Source organism: Microtus ochrogaster, chromosome 2, assembly GCF_000317375.1.
Source record: "Microtus ochrogaster isolate Prairie Vole_2 chromosome 2, MicOch1.0, whole genome shotgun sequence".
NCBI classification, from domain to species: Eukaryota; Metazoa; Chordata; class Mammalia; order Rodentia; family Cricetidae; genus Microtus; species Microtus ochrogaster.
In genome coordinates, this window is record NC_022010.1 from 48,133,691 (window position 1) to 48,150,881 (window position 17,191).

A 17,191-nucleotide genomic window follows, 5' to 3' on the forward strand; every position below is an offset into this window, starting at 1 on the left:
AAAACCTGAAACTCTGAAAATACTGGAATACAAAGGAAACACTTTGGTTCAGGCAATATTTTTTCTAGTTAGAGCCTAAAAGGAATCGTAAACAAAAGCAAAAGTTGACAAATGGAAATAAATAAGATAGAAATGCTCACCAATTTGATTTGACTACTACACATTTCATATAGCTAATGAAATATTACTAATTCCATATAGATGTGTGATTGCTTATTTTAATTAAAATGGAAAAACAAACAAATAAAAAATGTGGGTGATACATTCTAAGCCATCTTGAAATACATTTTAAGGTGTTAACGTTAATGATAACTTTTAAAAAAGAATAGTTTCTCTGTTTTTCAAGGCAAGTGTGAAAACTGCATTTAAAATTATAATCACAAAGTAAGCAGACATATCACAACAAGATATTGGAAGAATGATCTAAAGGCAGTTTTGAGATAAATGGACCGACACGATCATCACAGCCCTAGAGTGTGAATGTTTAGAACATGGAACTCATCACAACAGGGACATTAAAAGACTAAGGAATCTTGGTGTGTGGTGTGTTTCTCCTACTCATACTCTTTAACAGTGGTTCATATCAATTTCACGTATGACTCCAGTAGCCTCAGGTGCATTGTGGGACATAGTAACTGTCCCCGAGGAGTACTCAGGTCACAAAACTTGATATCCAATTCATGATGGCACACAAATTAAAAACGTGGGTTTGCTCTCTTCACCAACATTTCTAAGGAAGTCATCCTAGGGGCTTTGGGTCCTAGCCAGAAAACTGACAAAGAGGAGCAAGAAAGCACCTATGAGGGCAATGATTCCTGGAGTGTAATCTCCCTACTAGAGAGTAAACCACTATCTGCCTTAGCATCAGAGAGTTTAAGCCAGCCTCTTAGAGATGCAATACCAACTATTCTCCACTAGCAACAAGGTTACTCTAAACCTTCAGGCCCAACTATGCTTCATTGTGTTCAAAAGGTGGAATATGAAGTCGAGTTATTAACCACACTTCAGATTTAATGTTTCCACGTCATATTTTGTTGCTAGTAGGAATATAGTATGCTCCCCCACTTAATATTTATGGATTTGGAATGGTGAGACCAATAATTGCCATTTTATTTTGGAAGCATTTAATTTCATAGGATCATGGCTAGAGAAGAGCTTGACTCATGAATCATAACTTTAGGTAGGTGAGTGAAACATTTAGGTAGCAGAGTCTACCTCTTGATGAACCATACGTTGAGTCTTATACCTATCTGTTGAGATAACATCTAGATGAAACTTCAGTCTGAAATCTTATAGACTAATGCTGAAATGCTAAGACTTTTGGTGCTGTTGTTGAATAAAGGTTATTTTACAAGTGATAAATATATGAATCTTGGAGAATTAGGAGCAAAAAGCTATAGTCTGAATTTCTGTAGCTCCCCCAAATCATGTATTCTATGTGCTAAAATTAACTTACAATAGAAATACTTTCAATTTTGAATTAGTGAATTTATTAGGTTCATAGCAAGCAGAAGTGAAAGAACAAACAGGCATAAGACAGATTATGGAAACACCATCAGTTCAGTTCACAACATCTAGAAGAAAACATCCAGGAGTACCCCGCTTGAGAGAACAAAGATAATATAAAGTTTTGGGCTTCTCTGACAGACATCAGCTCAGGAAGCTGAGGCAGTCAGCTGGAGCTCCAGATTGTACTTCCTCTTTCTGGATGAGCTCCTGGCTTCTCACTCCCACTGAAGACATTGAGAGTGATAATGAGCAGAAGCCGCTGTTGAAAATGGTTTTTCTTCCTAGCTGTTCTCAAGGACACAGTGTTTTCAGAACCCTTTGCTGGTTGCTTTTTTCCAATGTCACAAGGCTATTGAGCCAGCCTATCCCTTGTCTAGGGGCATTTGGTGAAAAAATGCTTAGGCTTGAAATTAATTTAGAGAGCACATCAACCATTTTTCTCAGAGCTAGCTTCTCAATAAGCTTAAATGGCACATGGCAATTAATAACTATAATGTATATTATCGAGGATGTTTAATGTAAAACCCAAAGGTGATAGTATTGAGATGTGGAGTCTTTAGGTCTTGAGGATATCCATCTCACATATGAGATCAGGTCCCTTATAAGGAAAGAAAGCTTGTTTGCTGTATCTTCTACATGAGAATGCAGTCAGACGCCATTTCTAAAAGAGTGAGTGTTTGTCAGACATTGAATCTGCTCAGGCCCTGATCTTAGACTTCCCAGTCTCTAGAACTGAGGAATATACTTCTGTTGTATATAAATTACTCAGTCTAAGGTGTTTTATTACAGCAGCCCAAGTAAACCTTTATATTTTTAAAACTCAGAGGTGAAATGTCTATCATGTCACCATAAAGTATAGTTCTTGTTGCAACATATTAGAGTAAGAAAAAACTGTCTTCATATTCTTAGCTAGAAGCTGCTTTTAAACTCACCGTGGGTATTGAACATCATCATGTGTGTATTTGCGTGTGTATGTTTGGTTGTTTGAGAACTCTGCACATGTATACAATGTGTTTGGATTAAGTCTATCCCTCATACTCTCTGCTCCAATTCTTCTCCCATTTATCTTACCATTTCTTCCCAACTTCAAGTGGCCATGCTGTTTTAACCTCCGAGTCTACTCAGAACTTCCAGTATGTGACTGCGGTAACTCTATCTGCTGGGTCATGGGCAGCTTCTCATATGCTTTTTGTTTTTGCATCCCTGATATTATCATATGATTTTTCTACTTTATTCTGTTAATTTGATAAATTGCCCTGATTCATTTAAAATGATAAAACTATCTCTATTCCCGATATAATTGAACTTTAGTTATGAAAATTTTTATAAGTTTTCTTGATAGATTTATTTATATTTTAGTAGAATTTTTAATTCATACTGCTCAAGTCATAGACATAATTTTCCATTCTTGTAATAATATTTTCAAGTCCTCAAATTTATGTTAACTCACAAAATGAAACAAGTATTACTTGATCTTTCATAAATCTCAGAAAGATTCTGTATAATAAGTATACTTATTCTTTAATATTTTGTGGAATTCACTTTGATGATGACTTGAGGTGGGAATGGTTTTTTTTGAGACTGAAGTTCTATAAGGCAATCACCCTAGCTGTCATTCTCATATGCTCTTCAGTGGAATTCCAATACACAGAAATTATTTCTCTAATGATTTACTCTAATTCTCTTCAGTTCCTGAACTGATTGGCATGTCTCCACAACCTTTTAAGTTCTTGCTCCTGCCTTGGAAGGCCAATCTTCTGAAAATGGTATCTTGAAACTGCTTGAATTCACCCATCTTCAGGGTAACTGAGGCAGAAAATAATACCTGCCCTTTCCACATCAAGTAATGCGGATGGATTATACCGTTCAAGTACCTTACAACTGAGATCAGAAATACCCAAGAAGAATGAAAGAGTCAGCTCTCATGAGAAACCTAAACTTGCTCTATTTGCAAGTGTACCTGAAGCCAAGCTCTGCAGGCAGATCCACTATCAATTAAACAAAGTATCAGTGATCTCTACAAGACTGGTCAAAAGAAGGTACCCAAAAGTGAAATGTAAGGAACAAGAGGCAGAAAATCCAAATCAATCCAAAAAGATAAATCTAAAGTAGGAACATTTCCACTAATATGAAGTCAAGGAAAAGAAAACAAATAAAATAATCATAAGTTTAATTATTAATATATCATACTATGGTCAATCTAATAAAAACTGAACTAAGGAATTTCTTTTAAGTCTTAATATTTTGAAAGAAACATTTGTAAACTGTTTAAAATTCTGTAATACTGACCAGAAAGAAAGTTTAACCACTTACATTCCATACGCTGAGCTTACAGCAAGGCTGGTAATCTGCTGAGGAGGCTCACCATCGACCCACACCAACTGAATAACAAGATCGGCTTGATAGCCCGGCGGCATCCGCACTGGCCGTGTTTTAACACTAGAAGAAAGAGAAAACATAATTTTAGCACATACAGCTTTAGCATACTCATGTGCTTTAAGAATTTACAGAGAATCATGTTTCCAAAATATTTAACATTGGAGGCAAAAACGCAGATGAGAGTTACTAAGTGCTTCTCAAGTCAACTCTATTACACGTTGATAATTGTTAATGCTAACTTCATCTTCACACCAGACATTTATTTCACTGGTTTTCTTCCATTGTCTTTATTTCAAATTCTTCTACATTTTATAAATGTTTAGGTAGTTAGAAGATTTGTATTCTCGTGATAGGTCTTCTTAGGAAACAATTAGGTTTACAGTGACATTTTAAATGGTCTGTTATTTTATTGGTTTTCACTTTCTTTGAATTCACTTAAATGAAGTAAAGTGTTTTGAAGGAAAATTTAAGGTAGAAATGGGCTTGCAAGGTAGTTCAGCAGGTAGAGGTGCTTGCCATTAAAACTGAAAGACCTGAGTGCGTCATCCCCATGACCCACAAGGTAGAAGGAAAGAATAGATTCATACAGGTTGTCTTTTGACATTCACATGTACGAAATAGGGTGTGTGTGGGTGAGTGCGTAAATGCACACTGGTATGGAAGGTCCTTCTGTCTATGTGTTGCTTTTATTGGTTAATGAATAAAGAACTGGCTTGGCCTATAGCATGGGAGGAGAAAGGTGGAGTCAGAGAGAAGTGATGGAGCTGCCGCCAGAGTCAGACATGCTGAAACTTTGCTGGTAATCCACTGTCACGTTGCCATATACAGATAATAGAAATGGGCTAAATTAATATAAGAGTTAGCCAATAAAAAGCTAGAGCTATTGGGCCAGGCAGTGTTTTAATTAATATAGTTTCTGTGTGGTTATTTTGGTTCTGGGAGGCCAGGAACTAACAGGCAGGCCTCCTCCCAACAGCACACAAATAAATGCAAACAAATACATTTATAAACTTAGAAGAGCTTTTTGCTGTGTGGCACATTTACACATAAGAGTACAACTCAGTGGTAAAAAACAATGACATTTTGAGTTTTGCATGCAAATGGACAGAATTAGAAAACACTATCCTGAGTGAGGTCACCCATATCCCAAAAAATGAATACAGTATGCACTCACTCATAAGTGGATATTAGCCATAAACAAAGGACATTGAGCCTAAAGTTCATGACCCTAGAGAAGCTAAGTAATAAAGTGAACCCAAAGAAAACATATATAGACCCATCTGGGAATTGGAAACAGACAAGATTGCCTGATAAAGTTGGGAGCTTAGGGGCAGGGGTAGAAAGAAGGGGAGAAGGGGAGGGCTGAGAACATAAGGGAATGGAATAGTCAAGAAGGAGGAAGGACAGAGATGAGAGCAAAGAAAGAGATTATCTTGATTAAGGGGGCCATTATGGGGTTAGCAAGAAACCTGGCTCTAGAAAAATTTCCAGAAATTCACAGGATAACCCCAGCTAAGACCCTAAACAAGAGAGGGTGCCTGAACTGGTCTTGCCCTGTAGTTAGACTGATGATTATCTTAAATATCACCATAGACCCTTCGTCCAATAACAGATGGAAACAGAGACAGAGAACCACATCAGAGCACTGGACTGAGCTCCCAAGGTCCAGTTGACGAGTGGAAGGAGTGAGAATATGAGAAAGGACGTCAAGACCATGCGTGGTTCACCCACTGAGACAGTTTGCCTGAGCTAATGAAAGCTCGCCAACTCCAACTGGACTGGGAGTAAAGGAGCATGGGATCAAACAAGTCCCTCTGAAGGGGGGTGTTGACAGTTGGGGCAGACTGAGGGGGGCACTGATAGTGACACTGGGATTTGTCTCTACTGCATTACTGGCTTTTGGGGATTCTATTCTCTTTGGATGTATACCTTGCTCAACCTAGATGTAGTGGGGAGGGCCTTGGACTTGCTACAGGGCAGGGTGCAAGTCTTTGAGGATTAGAGGGGGGAGGAGGGGGGTATGTGGAGGGAGTGGGAGAAGGGAAGAAGTGGGAATTTGGATTGGTATTTTTTAAAGTAATAAAATAATAATAAAAGAGCCTTTTCTAACTAAAATTTAATTATTTTTTTGCATTTAGAATTTTCCTCGAATTAATTCATGCTTATATTTCCTTTTACATTATTTGTAATAGCCAGAACCTGGAAACAACCTAGATGCCCTTCAATGGGAGAATGGATAAAGAAAGTGTGGAATATATACACATTATTACTCAGCGGTAAAAAACAATGACATCTTGAACTTTGCATGCAAATGGATGGAAATAGAAAACACTATTCTGAGTGAGGTAAGCCAGACCCAAAAAGAGGAACATGGGATGTACTCACTCATATTTGGTTTCTAGCCATAAATAAAGGACAGTGAGCTTATAATTCACGATCCTAGAGAAGCTAAATAAGAAGGTGAGCCCAAAGAAAAACATATAGTTATCCTCCTGGATATTGGAAGTAGACTAGATTGCCAGGCAAAAATTGGGATCTTGGGGGAGGGAGTGGGGTGAGGGTTAGGGTAAATGGGGAGAGAAAAGTGAGGAGGGGAGGATGGGGAGACCCTGGGGGAATGGGATGGCTGGGATGGAGGAAGGGTGGATATGGGAGTAGGGAAGAAGATATCTTGAAAATCCTTTAAAACGTAGGAAAAAGCTATAGATTACTGCTAATTGTATAGTTTTGTTGTTGAAATCTTATCTCTAAATTTTCCATACATATTTGCATAAGAAATAAAGAAACAAGCTTTCTAGAGTTCTTTAAGTAATAGAGACATATATTGTCATATGGAGCTTGGAGAAAATCCTTGCATAGGCTGAATCCTCTATTTCACACTAGAAACATTTATTTGATGACATAAAAATAATAATTTATAAATGAAAAGCATAAAAGTTAGATAATTTTTGCTATGAACTTACAAACAAACTTTTTCATTTTATTTTTAAGCTTAACTTAGATATGACTGAGTAAAACATTTAACAATAATTAGTAGTGAGAAAAACAGGTCTGGGTTTTGCCTTGCTAAATTTCCTGTTTTATCAAAGTCATGTTTTCTTTAGAATCCTTCTGGGAAAACTATAAATAGGCAAATGAATTATAAAAACACTGTGTGCCCTTTTTTTTTAGAGTTATTCAAAGGAAAAAATGCCGCTTTCATAACTAATTTAACAACGAGAGACAATAACAACTTTATCTGTTACGGTGTGCAAGAATTCTATAATTAACATAGGAACATGCTTCGGCACTTGGTAGTAGTTCTTACCTGAGGCACGGGATGCTGTCCTTCGTCACCCCTTCACTAGACACAGTATTGGTGCTTCCGGAAAGACTCCTCGAAGAGGGGAGTTGAGAGGAGAGATCTGGAAATGGAGGACTTGTTTCTGGCTCAGGGGTGATAATATCTTCAACATCACACTGAAGTCGTACCTCTAATGACTGAAAAAAAGTCAGATTTTAATTTAGTTTAAGTTATAATAATAATAGTAACTACATTAATATATTTGAGAGTTTTAAAAACTATTCTTAAATGTTAGACCAGTAAATTCAATAACTTACACTTTGAGAATTATTTTAAGCTGAATTAAGGAGTAAATTATATGAACTATTCAGTGACAATGACCAAAAAAAACACATAATTTTTAATTCCTCAAATTGATAAGGAAGGTGCCTACTAGTGAAAATAAATTCTTATATAATAAATATTCCTATAATTTCTCAAACTTGTTTGGTCAACTTGACATAAACTAAAGTCATTTTGGAGGAGGGAACCTCAACTGAGAAAATGTCCCCCAACAGATCGGCATGTAGGCAAGCCCCTTAGGTATTTTCTTAGTGATTGACCTGGGAGGGCTCAGCCCACTGTGGGTGGTGCCAACTCTGGGAAGGTGGTCCTGAGTTATATAAGAAAGCAGGATGCTTCAGTCTGGGGGAGCAAGGCAGTAAGCAGTGTGCCTTCACTATGTCTGTATCTGTTCTAGCCTACAGTTTCACACCCTGCTTGCGTGAATTCTTGCCATGACTTCTCTGGTGACTGACAACATCTGGAAGTGTAAGTGAAATAAATTGTTTCCTCCCCAAGTTGCTTTTGGTCATGGTGTTTAATCAAAGTAATTGAAACACTAACTAAGACATTTTTTATGATAAATTATAATATGGTAGATGATTAAAATAAAAGGAGAAATTGACAGTTATCCCAATGAAAGAAATTTAAACAGATATTTATAAAAATATTTAATTTATATTGTAGCATGTACATTTTGATATCTCAAAGTAGATTGAAATAATATTCATATGTCATGAGCACAGCAATATTACTGAACTTATTACAATAGCAATCTCTAAACTACCAGAAGCTTTTTGACAGTAACAGTCTGATATTGAGTACATACTAATACACAGTGCTGATTGCTACAACACCACTATAAAATCCTGATGAAATTAGCTTCAGTATTTCCATTTTGCTTTTATGTTTCAATTGCCATTTTTACACAAGAAATTACATATGTATGAGTATATATTGTACCAAGATTCTATTACTGACTATTAATTGCTCAGAGCTATACACACACAGAGATAATCAATGGTAAAATTAGGGTTGTGATCCCAAACCCTGGTCTTTCAGTATACAGTAAAAGAAAAATTAATTTTAGTTGAAGTAAAAACACAAAAAGTCCTATATGAAATAATCTTTATATTCTGGTCAAAAAGGTAAATTATATAGAAAAGTTATAGATATATCAACTTAAATGTAATTAATCCATAGTAACATCATCATTTTGCATAATCAGAATTTTGTGTAATGAATTTAGAAATTAAAAATTTGGTAATAATTATTTTTAACCATATAAAATTTTAGTAAATAAAAAACTATTTAGAGTAACCTTATTATAGTTGAGAAATAATCGTTGATGACAGCTAGTTAACAAGAAAACATAATGCATTTACATTTTTAAAAGAACAAAGTCTACACTAAATTGACACATATACAGAAAGCAAAACTTTACACTATCTAATTAAATTCATATGTGCATATACATGTTTATATCCTATACAATACCTACTTAAAATGTGTTATACACTATAATAATAAGGAATTTTTCTTTATAAGTAAGAATAGTGCTGATATTATAATATTGACAATTAATATTTAGGAATTGACTCTGTTCAGTCAGGTAGATACAAAACTGAAGAGAACAACATGATGTTCAATTTATAATGAGATTAATTTTAGAATAACAAGTTCATTTTGACACTGAAGTTTTATTAGAAAGCAGTTAATCTGAAACAAACTACTTTCTAATATATTAAGTAATGGTAATTTAAAATACTATAGAATATATAGATTTTATGCTGTCTTTTGATTACTTAAAAACTATACCAAGCAATAGTTCAAATACATAATTGCCTTCTTTTAGTGACTATAAATAGGAAAGTTAAACTTAGAGTAACTTACCACAATTTCTGTTGTAATTTCATGTCTGCTGAATTTATAAATTATGACATATGCAGAGACTCCTGATACACAAAATATTCTGCTCTCTGGACACCAGTAAACCATCTGCACAGCAAATGGATCTTCCTCTACAATTTCACACGCTTGTTTGCCATCCCCTACCTTCTGCTTTTCAAATACTTTTGAAGTTTTTAACTTGTACAACATCTGCAGAGTCACTATAAAATATTAAAATGCAGTTATTTCCTAATTTTATTTTAATTCTTAGACACTGTTCAAGTTTAGTCAGTACATTTGTTGAACCCACAAAAGTAAAACCCAAGTAGGGTAAATCCTGTTTACATAGCAAACCCTCAGGGTGAGGCCCTCATTGTAAGTACTATCAACAGGGAAATTATAAAGAGAATGAGAAAAAGCATGTATGAGCATTGGAATTATAAAAGCTTATAATGGAAATCAGAACACAAACCTCTCCCAGGTAGCAGGTTGCCATGTTTTTTTCACAATAATATCTGCAATTGCCTGATAAGAGGTTGATGTAATATTTTAGATTTTTTTTTTTTTTAGAATTCTTTACTTGTTTTAGGAAAGATTTCATCTGGTGTTTCTAGTTTAGAAAGGGTCAGGTATACACTGGGTTCATGGATGGTTTTCAATAATATTTACTCAGGGGAAGTTATTTCCACTGCAGAGTACAATAAAAACAGAATTCCCCATACAAAATAAAAGATTCTTTCTCTGGGAATGGTCTTGAAGAGTTTCACAAGCCAGAAGCTCGTGCGAGAAGGGCACAGCTTGGCTTTAACGAGAAGCAGTATTCAGTCCAGTCCAAAGCAATTCTATAAAACAATTAGCCTGCACTTTAAACATTGTCACTCTACACTTTAAAGACCTTGAAATATGACCAGATTAAAAACAATGATCCTTTCTAGTTGTTGCTGTTGTAAAGGACATCATTGAGATAGCTGGTAAACGCTGAACTAGAAACTGTAGGTTAGACAACATCTTTGTGTCATATTAGTCTGGTGTGGGAAGTCTTGTATATGTGTTGCTTTTATTGGTTCATGAATAAAGAAACTGCTTTGGCCTGTGATAAGGCACAATAGAGCTAGGCTGGGAAAACTAAACTGATGCTGGGAGGAAGAAGGCGGAGTCAAGGAGATGCCATCGAGCTGCCAGAGGGGAAAGACCTGAGCTGCTAGCTGGAACCTTGCCAGTTCGGCCATAGCCTCGTGGTAAAATATAAACTAATAGAAATGGGTTAATTTAAGATATAAGAGTAATCCAGAAATATTCATAAGCTGATTGGCCAAGCAGTGATTTAAATAATATAGTTTCTATGTGTTATTTTGGGTTTGAGCTGCTGGGAATGAACAAGAGGCCTCCTACTACATTAGTCAGTTTTTTGTATTTCTTATTTTCATGATTCTTGCCTCCAGGTTATACATTCTCAGAAACTAAAAGTATTGCTAAGTTGTTCTTCTCTTCCTATTCTTGACTGTCTAAGGAAGTGGTTCTCAACCTGTGAGTCCGTGACTCCTGGAGGTTGATGATTTTGCATGGGTTACATATCAGATATTTATATTACAATTCATAACAGTAGGAAATTACAGTTATAAAGTAGCAATGAAATAATTTTATGGTTAAGGGTCAACACAACTTGAGAAACTATACTAAAGAGTCGTGGCATTAGGAAGGTTGAGAACCACTGGAGTTTTAACTACCTAACAAAGTTCAGATTAGCTGTTAATTCCTTAAAATATCTTTCTACCTGAGCTGGTGGTAATTGTAATCCTAAAAAGTGATTGGCTGAGGCTTGAGGGTCGTAGAGGCCAGAATAGGTTACCTAAAAATATTCTGTCTGAAAAATAAGTAACACATACATATATAATCTTCCTTGAAATTTACTAGTTCAAATAAACCTCTACAATTTCTTATTAAAATAGCAATTGATTACAATACATTTAGATTTTTCTTAGTTTGATATGTATTTACACATGTACATTTCTTTTACTTTTCTTACAACCATGGTTTGTGAATGACATGTATGGGTAAAATGAAGACTTAGGTAAGTTAATAGGCCTTTCCACATTGACCACATGCTATTCCTTAAATTACCTAATTGTCAAAAACTAAAAAGATATTTTATGCTATCAAATAATTCATGTTGATTCTCATGGAACATTATAAATTGAATAGGGAAGCTGAGAATGGAGGAATAAAAGCACTTGTCATATAATATGCAAGTAGGACACAGAGGGAATTCCTTGAACAATTAATCTGGCAAAGCTTGGCTATTTTCCTGATGTAACTTTTTTTACATAGAAATGTTGAAAGAGTGGCCATAGTCTTGTTTATTTAATATTATTGAATATAGTTAGGTAGATATACTTTAAGCTGATCTAAAACACAGAAAATGAATTTTGTATCAAAACAATATAATTATTATGCTAATATATTTCTGAAATGGTAATTTTTCAAAATTAAAAAGTGGTAGATGGCCATGAATAAATATTAACAAAATGTCTTCTGTTTAATGGAGATAAACATAAACTTACTTGCAGAGGCATCCCAAAATTTTATTGATCCATCAGCATGACTAGATGAAAATAATATTAATTAAAGTAAATCAAAAGTCATTCTAAATACATACAACACTGAGTTATTATTGCTATCATTATTTTTAAAATATTATTGTAATGAATATTGATATGACAAACCATTTCTAAGTTTAAATGATTTTTAAAAAGATATATCGGGAAAAGACAAGATTTCCTGAGTAAATTGGGAGTATGGGGGTCATAGGAGAGGGTAGAAGGGAAGAGGGAAGGAAGGGAGGGAAGTGGAGAAAATGTATAGTTCATTAAAAGCAATTAAAAAATGCCGGGCGGTGGTGGCGCACGCCTTTAATCCCAGCACTCAGGAGGCAGAGGCAGGCGGATCTCTGTGAGTTCGAGGCCAGCCTGGTCTACAAGAACTAGTTCCAGGACAGGAACCAAAAAGCTACGGAGAAACCCTGTCTTGAAAATCAAAATTAAAAAAAAGCAATTAAAAATATATACTGTACTCTGAAGACAAGAGAAAGAAAAAACTTTGATTTTTTTTCTGGAAGATTATATATATCATAGTGAATAGTAAAACAGCTTAATAAATTAATAATATTTTAAAATAAAATGGCTAACATTTAATAAAAAGATAACTTGAATATTTATCAGAATATAAAAGCAAATATCTAAACTGATTAAAACTGTCATGATTAATAATTTCTACCAATTTTATACAAACTTATCTACAAAACAAAGAGTCCACAGTACTTCACAATACATTTGGGAAAGTCAGAATTATCTGAAACCAAGCCCAGAAAAAAAATATTGTAGGAAAAAAGATTCAACAGTATCTTACTAAACATAGACAAAAAATTATCAAGAAAATATGAATGAGTGAGAGAAACAGAAAGTGTAATTCCTTATAACCAAAAAAAAATTGTCTTAGGAATATAAAACCAAGCAAACATTTTAATAAAAATCAGTTGGCAAATTCTAATTATTCAGAATGAAAACCTAATTATCCAAAATAAGAAAATCTATTTGATTATTCCAAATGATGCAGAAAGACAGTAGACAAAAACACATCACCCATTCAGGAATAAACACGATTGATGAGGAAGAGACTTTCCTGAAGTTAATATTCTATGATTTCCAAATAAGCATTCTCTGTGAATCTCATCATTTTCCTATGACTTTCTTCTGCTAGTATAATCTAAGTATAATTCTTTTGTTATAATACTTTTTTCAGAAATGTGATTTTTCCTCTCATTAAAGTTAAGAACTATGAATTAAAGCTATTTCTCAGATTCTTTTTACTTTTACTTAAATGATTCATCTGCATAGTGTATAATTTCATAAAATTGTCAAGGCTAAACAAATATTTTTATTGTTTTAAAATTTATAACATAATTTGTTATAATTTACAACTTAGAAAACTTCTAACTTACCCAGTAATAATAATTTCTGGGTAAGTTTGTGCTCCAAGATTCCAAGCTCCTCCACTTACTGGCCATTCCTAAGTAGATTATCAAGGAAAACATAGGAGTTTAATTTTTCCAGTTTAAATGCTTAAAATTTTAGAATTAAATGTTACAAAATAATAAAAATATTGAATATCACATCATTACAAAACAGCCAAAGAACAAGTGCATAGTTGTCTTCAATTTGACAAAAAAAATGAACTTACAGAGTCTAGAAATTGGAATAAAACCCAAGACATCCACATCAAGGTGTACCATGGTTCACAATGGTAAACACCAAGGAAAAGTGTTGAGAGACACAAAAAGGCACAGGCCTCCCTTACATAAAACTAAACTAATAATGAATCAAAGATTGTATATCAGAAAACCTTGGAGACAGCTAGGATTGCCAGCCAGAGCCAGGCACACAGTCACCACAATGGGAAGCAACATGTCTGAACACTTGGCTGATGCCATGTGCCAGCCCCGCCAGGCCCAGTTAGTCTTTACAGCAAGTCATCAACAGCAATGGGGTACTCTACCAGGAGCAATGCTCTGTGTGTGCACCATGCCTCTGGCTCTGGTATGAGTTTGAGAGCCAGCAGTACTGCAAGCATCACTTCCAAATGCTGTTTGCTCCATGCTGCCGATTCTGTGGTAAGTTTCTGACTGGGCACATGATAAAGGCCATGAGGTTGGTGGATTGGCATCCAGGTTCTTTCCATTTGGACTGTTTTGTGGAGCTAGATGACCTGAACTTTGTGAGGACTGCTAGGATACTTCTGCCGGCCCTGCCACAATTCATCTGCCAGTGGTATTTCCTGGCCATTGGTGAGCAGCTCCTCATATACAAGAATGGCGCCTATCACCTAGACCACCTTAGTTGCTTCCACTGGGGAAGGAGCTGACCTCCATCCAAACCCAAGATCTGTCTGCCTTGTCATGATGATATTAAACAAACAGATTTGTAAATGCAGAATAACAACTCCTTTAAAAGTATATTTTAACAAATATTACCACTTATACAAGCCAGTAAGAGAAGTATTTTTATTTGGATAAATACAATGTTGCACCATATGCCATGTAGTATGTGTTGCCAGCAAGCTATTGTGGTATCATTTAACCCAGAACAGTATGGAAATAGTGCTTCTTTGAATTGTACATTTTAGTTATCCTGGGTCAATAACATAAACCATATCAGAAAGTTTGTGATAACTATAAATATTTGTATTTTAAATACTTTAAAGAAAAATTTCATTATGTTAGCAACAAATGTTTTAATAATTATATCTTTCAAATGGTAAATTAAGGAAGAACTGATTCTCAAATTTCTTAAAATATGATCCATGTAAAAGAAACAAAGGGTGCTTATTATGACGCTGATACTTTATACATGTAGTATCAAATAAGCATGACTGATAAGTTTATCTTAGTATGTAATTACATACTTAGTGTACGGGAAATTTATAACTCCATAGGGTTAGAGCTATGCCACAGTCATGAAATTGAATTTCACCCGTTACATCTTTGACAGTGCCCTCTTACAGCCTCACAAGTTTTATTTGAGTCATCTTGTGTGCAAAAACAAACTGTCAGATAAAATGACAAGAAAAAGCTTGACCACACATACAAATACGGAAAAACTTTACCTTATTACTGTATCCTTGCTTCTTATGCTTGACTCCTATAGAATAGAGTACTAGAATCAAATCTGGAGGGCAATCGGCAAAATATGCTGTGCATGTAACTGGTGACTCATGAATGTCCATTGGGTATGGATTTTCAAAGATTGGAAAACTAATAGATAAAGACAATATATTAGAGTTACTCTGCAAAGATAAAACATTAAGTAATTTTCATAATCAAACCCTAAAATGTTTATAAACATTATAAACTTCACTCTTTTTAGCACCATAAAAATCATTTTATTTGAATACTTTAAAATATAATTATCTATAAAATGAGATGTTAATCATGATAGAAATTAATTTCCTTTCCAGGCTTCCAACACGCCATAATGACACGCTCTGTTAATATAAATACAATAGTCGTATTAATCTAAAATATATACAATATATACAATATATACAATAATGTCTTAAATTTATACCATCTATTTAAATATAACTTTAAATATAATACACTATTATTTAAAGGTATAATACAATTAATATACTACAATTAATATACTGTTTAAAGATGCTTTAAATAGTAAAACATTTGTAAATTTTTATTTTTTCAAAGAAATACATAAAAATTTTAAAACATTTGTGATAGAAACTATAAGATATATATGGGTTCTGGAGACTGAACTCAGGCTGTTAGGCTTGGTGGCAGGCGCCTTTATCCACTAAGCCATTCTATTAGTGCAAGAGTTCTTTCTGCCAATCTGAAGTGCTGCAAAGAGCACGGTGTTTCACATCAGCACAGTAGCATAGGCAAAAGCAAATGGGGAGGAGCAAATCATATTTAATTAATGACACGTGGGTAAACTTAGCAAATCATTCAGAGTACAAATTGTTAGTTGTATCATTTTTTCCTTTTTTATTGAAAATAGATTTTTTTTCATATAATATATCCTGATCATTGTTAAGGTTGAGTAGTTAGGGGGAAAGTAAGAATGAATCACTTCCAAGACCAGACCTACACTTGAATTAGACCACAGCAGAAAGGAACAATAACAAGCTCCTAAAATAGTAACAACGCAGTGAAGGTATTTGGGAAACTATTTTAGACTATAGGTAAAGAGCAAGCACAATATATGGAAGAAAAACACAGCTTAGGCATTGAATTTTTTATTCTGAACCCAGAGCCTTTTGCATGTTCAGCAAATGCTCTACAACTAAACTTCATCCCCACCACAAGTCCTTAGATGTAAACGTATGAAGTGAAAATAAAAGCAGAGGCAGAATGGAAGAATCAAGTGGGGAGGGAAAAGCAGAGATTGTGGGAGGATAAAAGGGGAGAGAGACTGTAAAATAAGGAACCTTTGAGGGGTAGCATGAAACCTAATACCGCAGAAACTTCCTGAAATATATACATATATGAAGGTTACCTAAATGAAATCACTTAGTTATGGGGAGACAGAGTCCCAACTGGCTAACTTTTGTCACCAAAAAAACCTTTCAGTACTGAGATTGGGTTGTTAAATTGTAGGCCAAAGGGGCCCCACAGAAATCCCCCAAACAACCCAGACTGTTGCAAGACTATAGGTTGCTCTCCACAAACTGACAGCAAGACCCCATTGCTGAAGATTATAACATGAGTGGCTGGCTTGTTTGTTTGTTGGGGTTTCTGTCCTGCCAGGTACCCCCAGCTGTTTAGTCCCAGAGAAAATCACACATAGGTCTCCATAAATTATAAGCTGATTGGCCCATTAGCTCTAGCTTCTCACTGGCTCTCACATCTTCATTAACCCATTTTTCTGATCTATGTTAGCCATGTGGCTCAGTACCTTTGTGGCTCAGTACCTTTTTTCAGTGGAGCAAATCACATCCTGCTGCTTTGGTGGTCTGGACAGGAGTCGGAGTAATCAGCTTCCTCCTTCCCAGAATTCTCCTGTTCTCATTACATCATTTCTACTTCCTGTCTGGTTTTCCCACCTATAATTCTTGCCTGGCCAATCATCATTTATTTATAACATGATTGACAGAATACAGACAATTCTCCCACACCAGAAGATAACATCTACACACACATTTTATATATTTTATTATATTTTACATTATTTTAAAAAGTAAATGGATGGATGGATGGATGGATGGATGGATGGATGGATGGATGGATGGATAGGTAGGCAC

At 34.9% G+C, this 17,191-nt stretch overlaps 1 protein-coding gene across 9 annotated transcripts in view; it reads right to left on the minus strand.

Annotated features, from left to right (window-relative positions):
- Positions 1-17,191, minus strand: part of Stxbp5l (syntaxin binding protein 5 like) — a 250,576-nt gene that overhangs the window by 98,699 nt on the left and 134,686 nt on the right. For all 9 annotated transcript variants that reach the window (XM_026785910.1, XM_026785901.1, XM_026785891.1 and 6 more), the window contains exons 13-18: positions 15,041-15,188; positions 13,380-13,447; positions 11,944-11,984; positions 9,386-9,603; positions 7,196-7,368; positions 3,823-3,948 (exon numbers count right to left, since the gene is read on the minus strand). In XM_026785910.1, the coding sequence (XP_026641711.1) occupies positions 3,823-3,948; positions 7,196-7,368; positions 9,386-9,603; positions 11,944-11,984; positions 13,380-13,447; positions 15,041-15,188 (774 nt within the window). The remainder of the gene's footprint in view (positions 1-3,822; positions 3,949-7,195; positions 7,369-9,385; positions 9,604-11,943; positions 11,985-13,379; positions 13,448-15,040; positions 15,189-17,191) is intronic.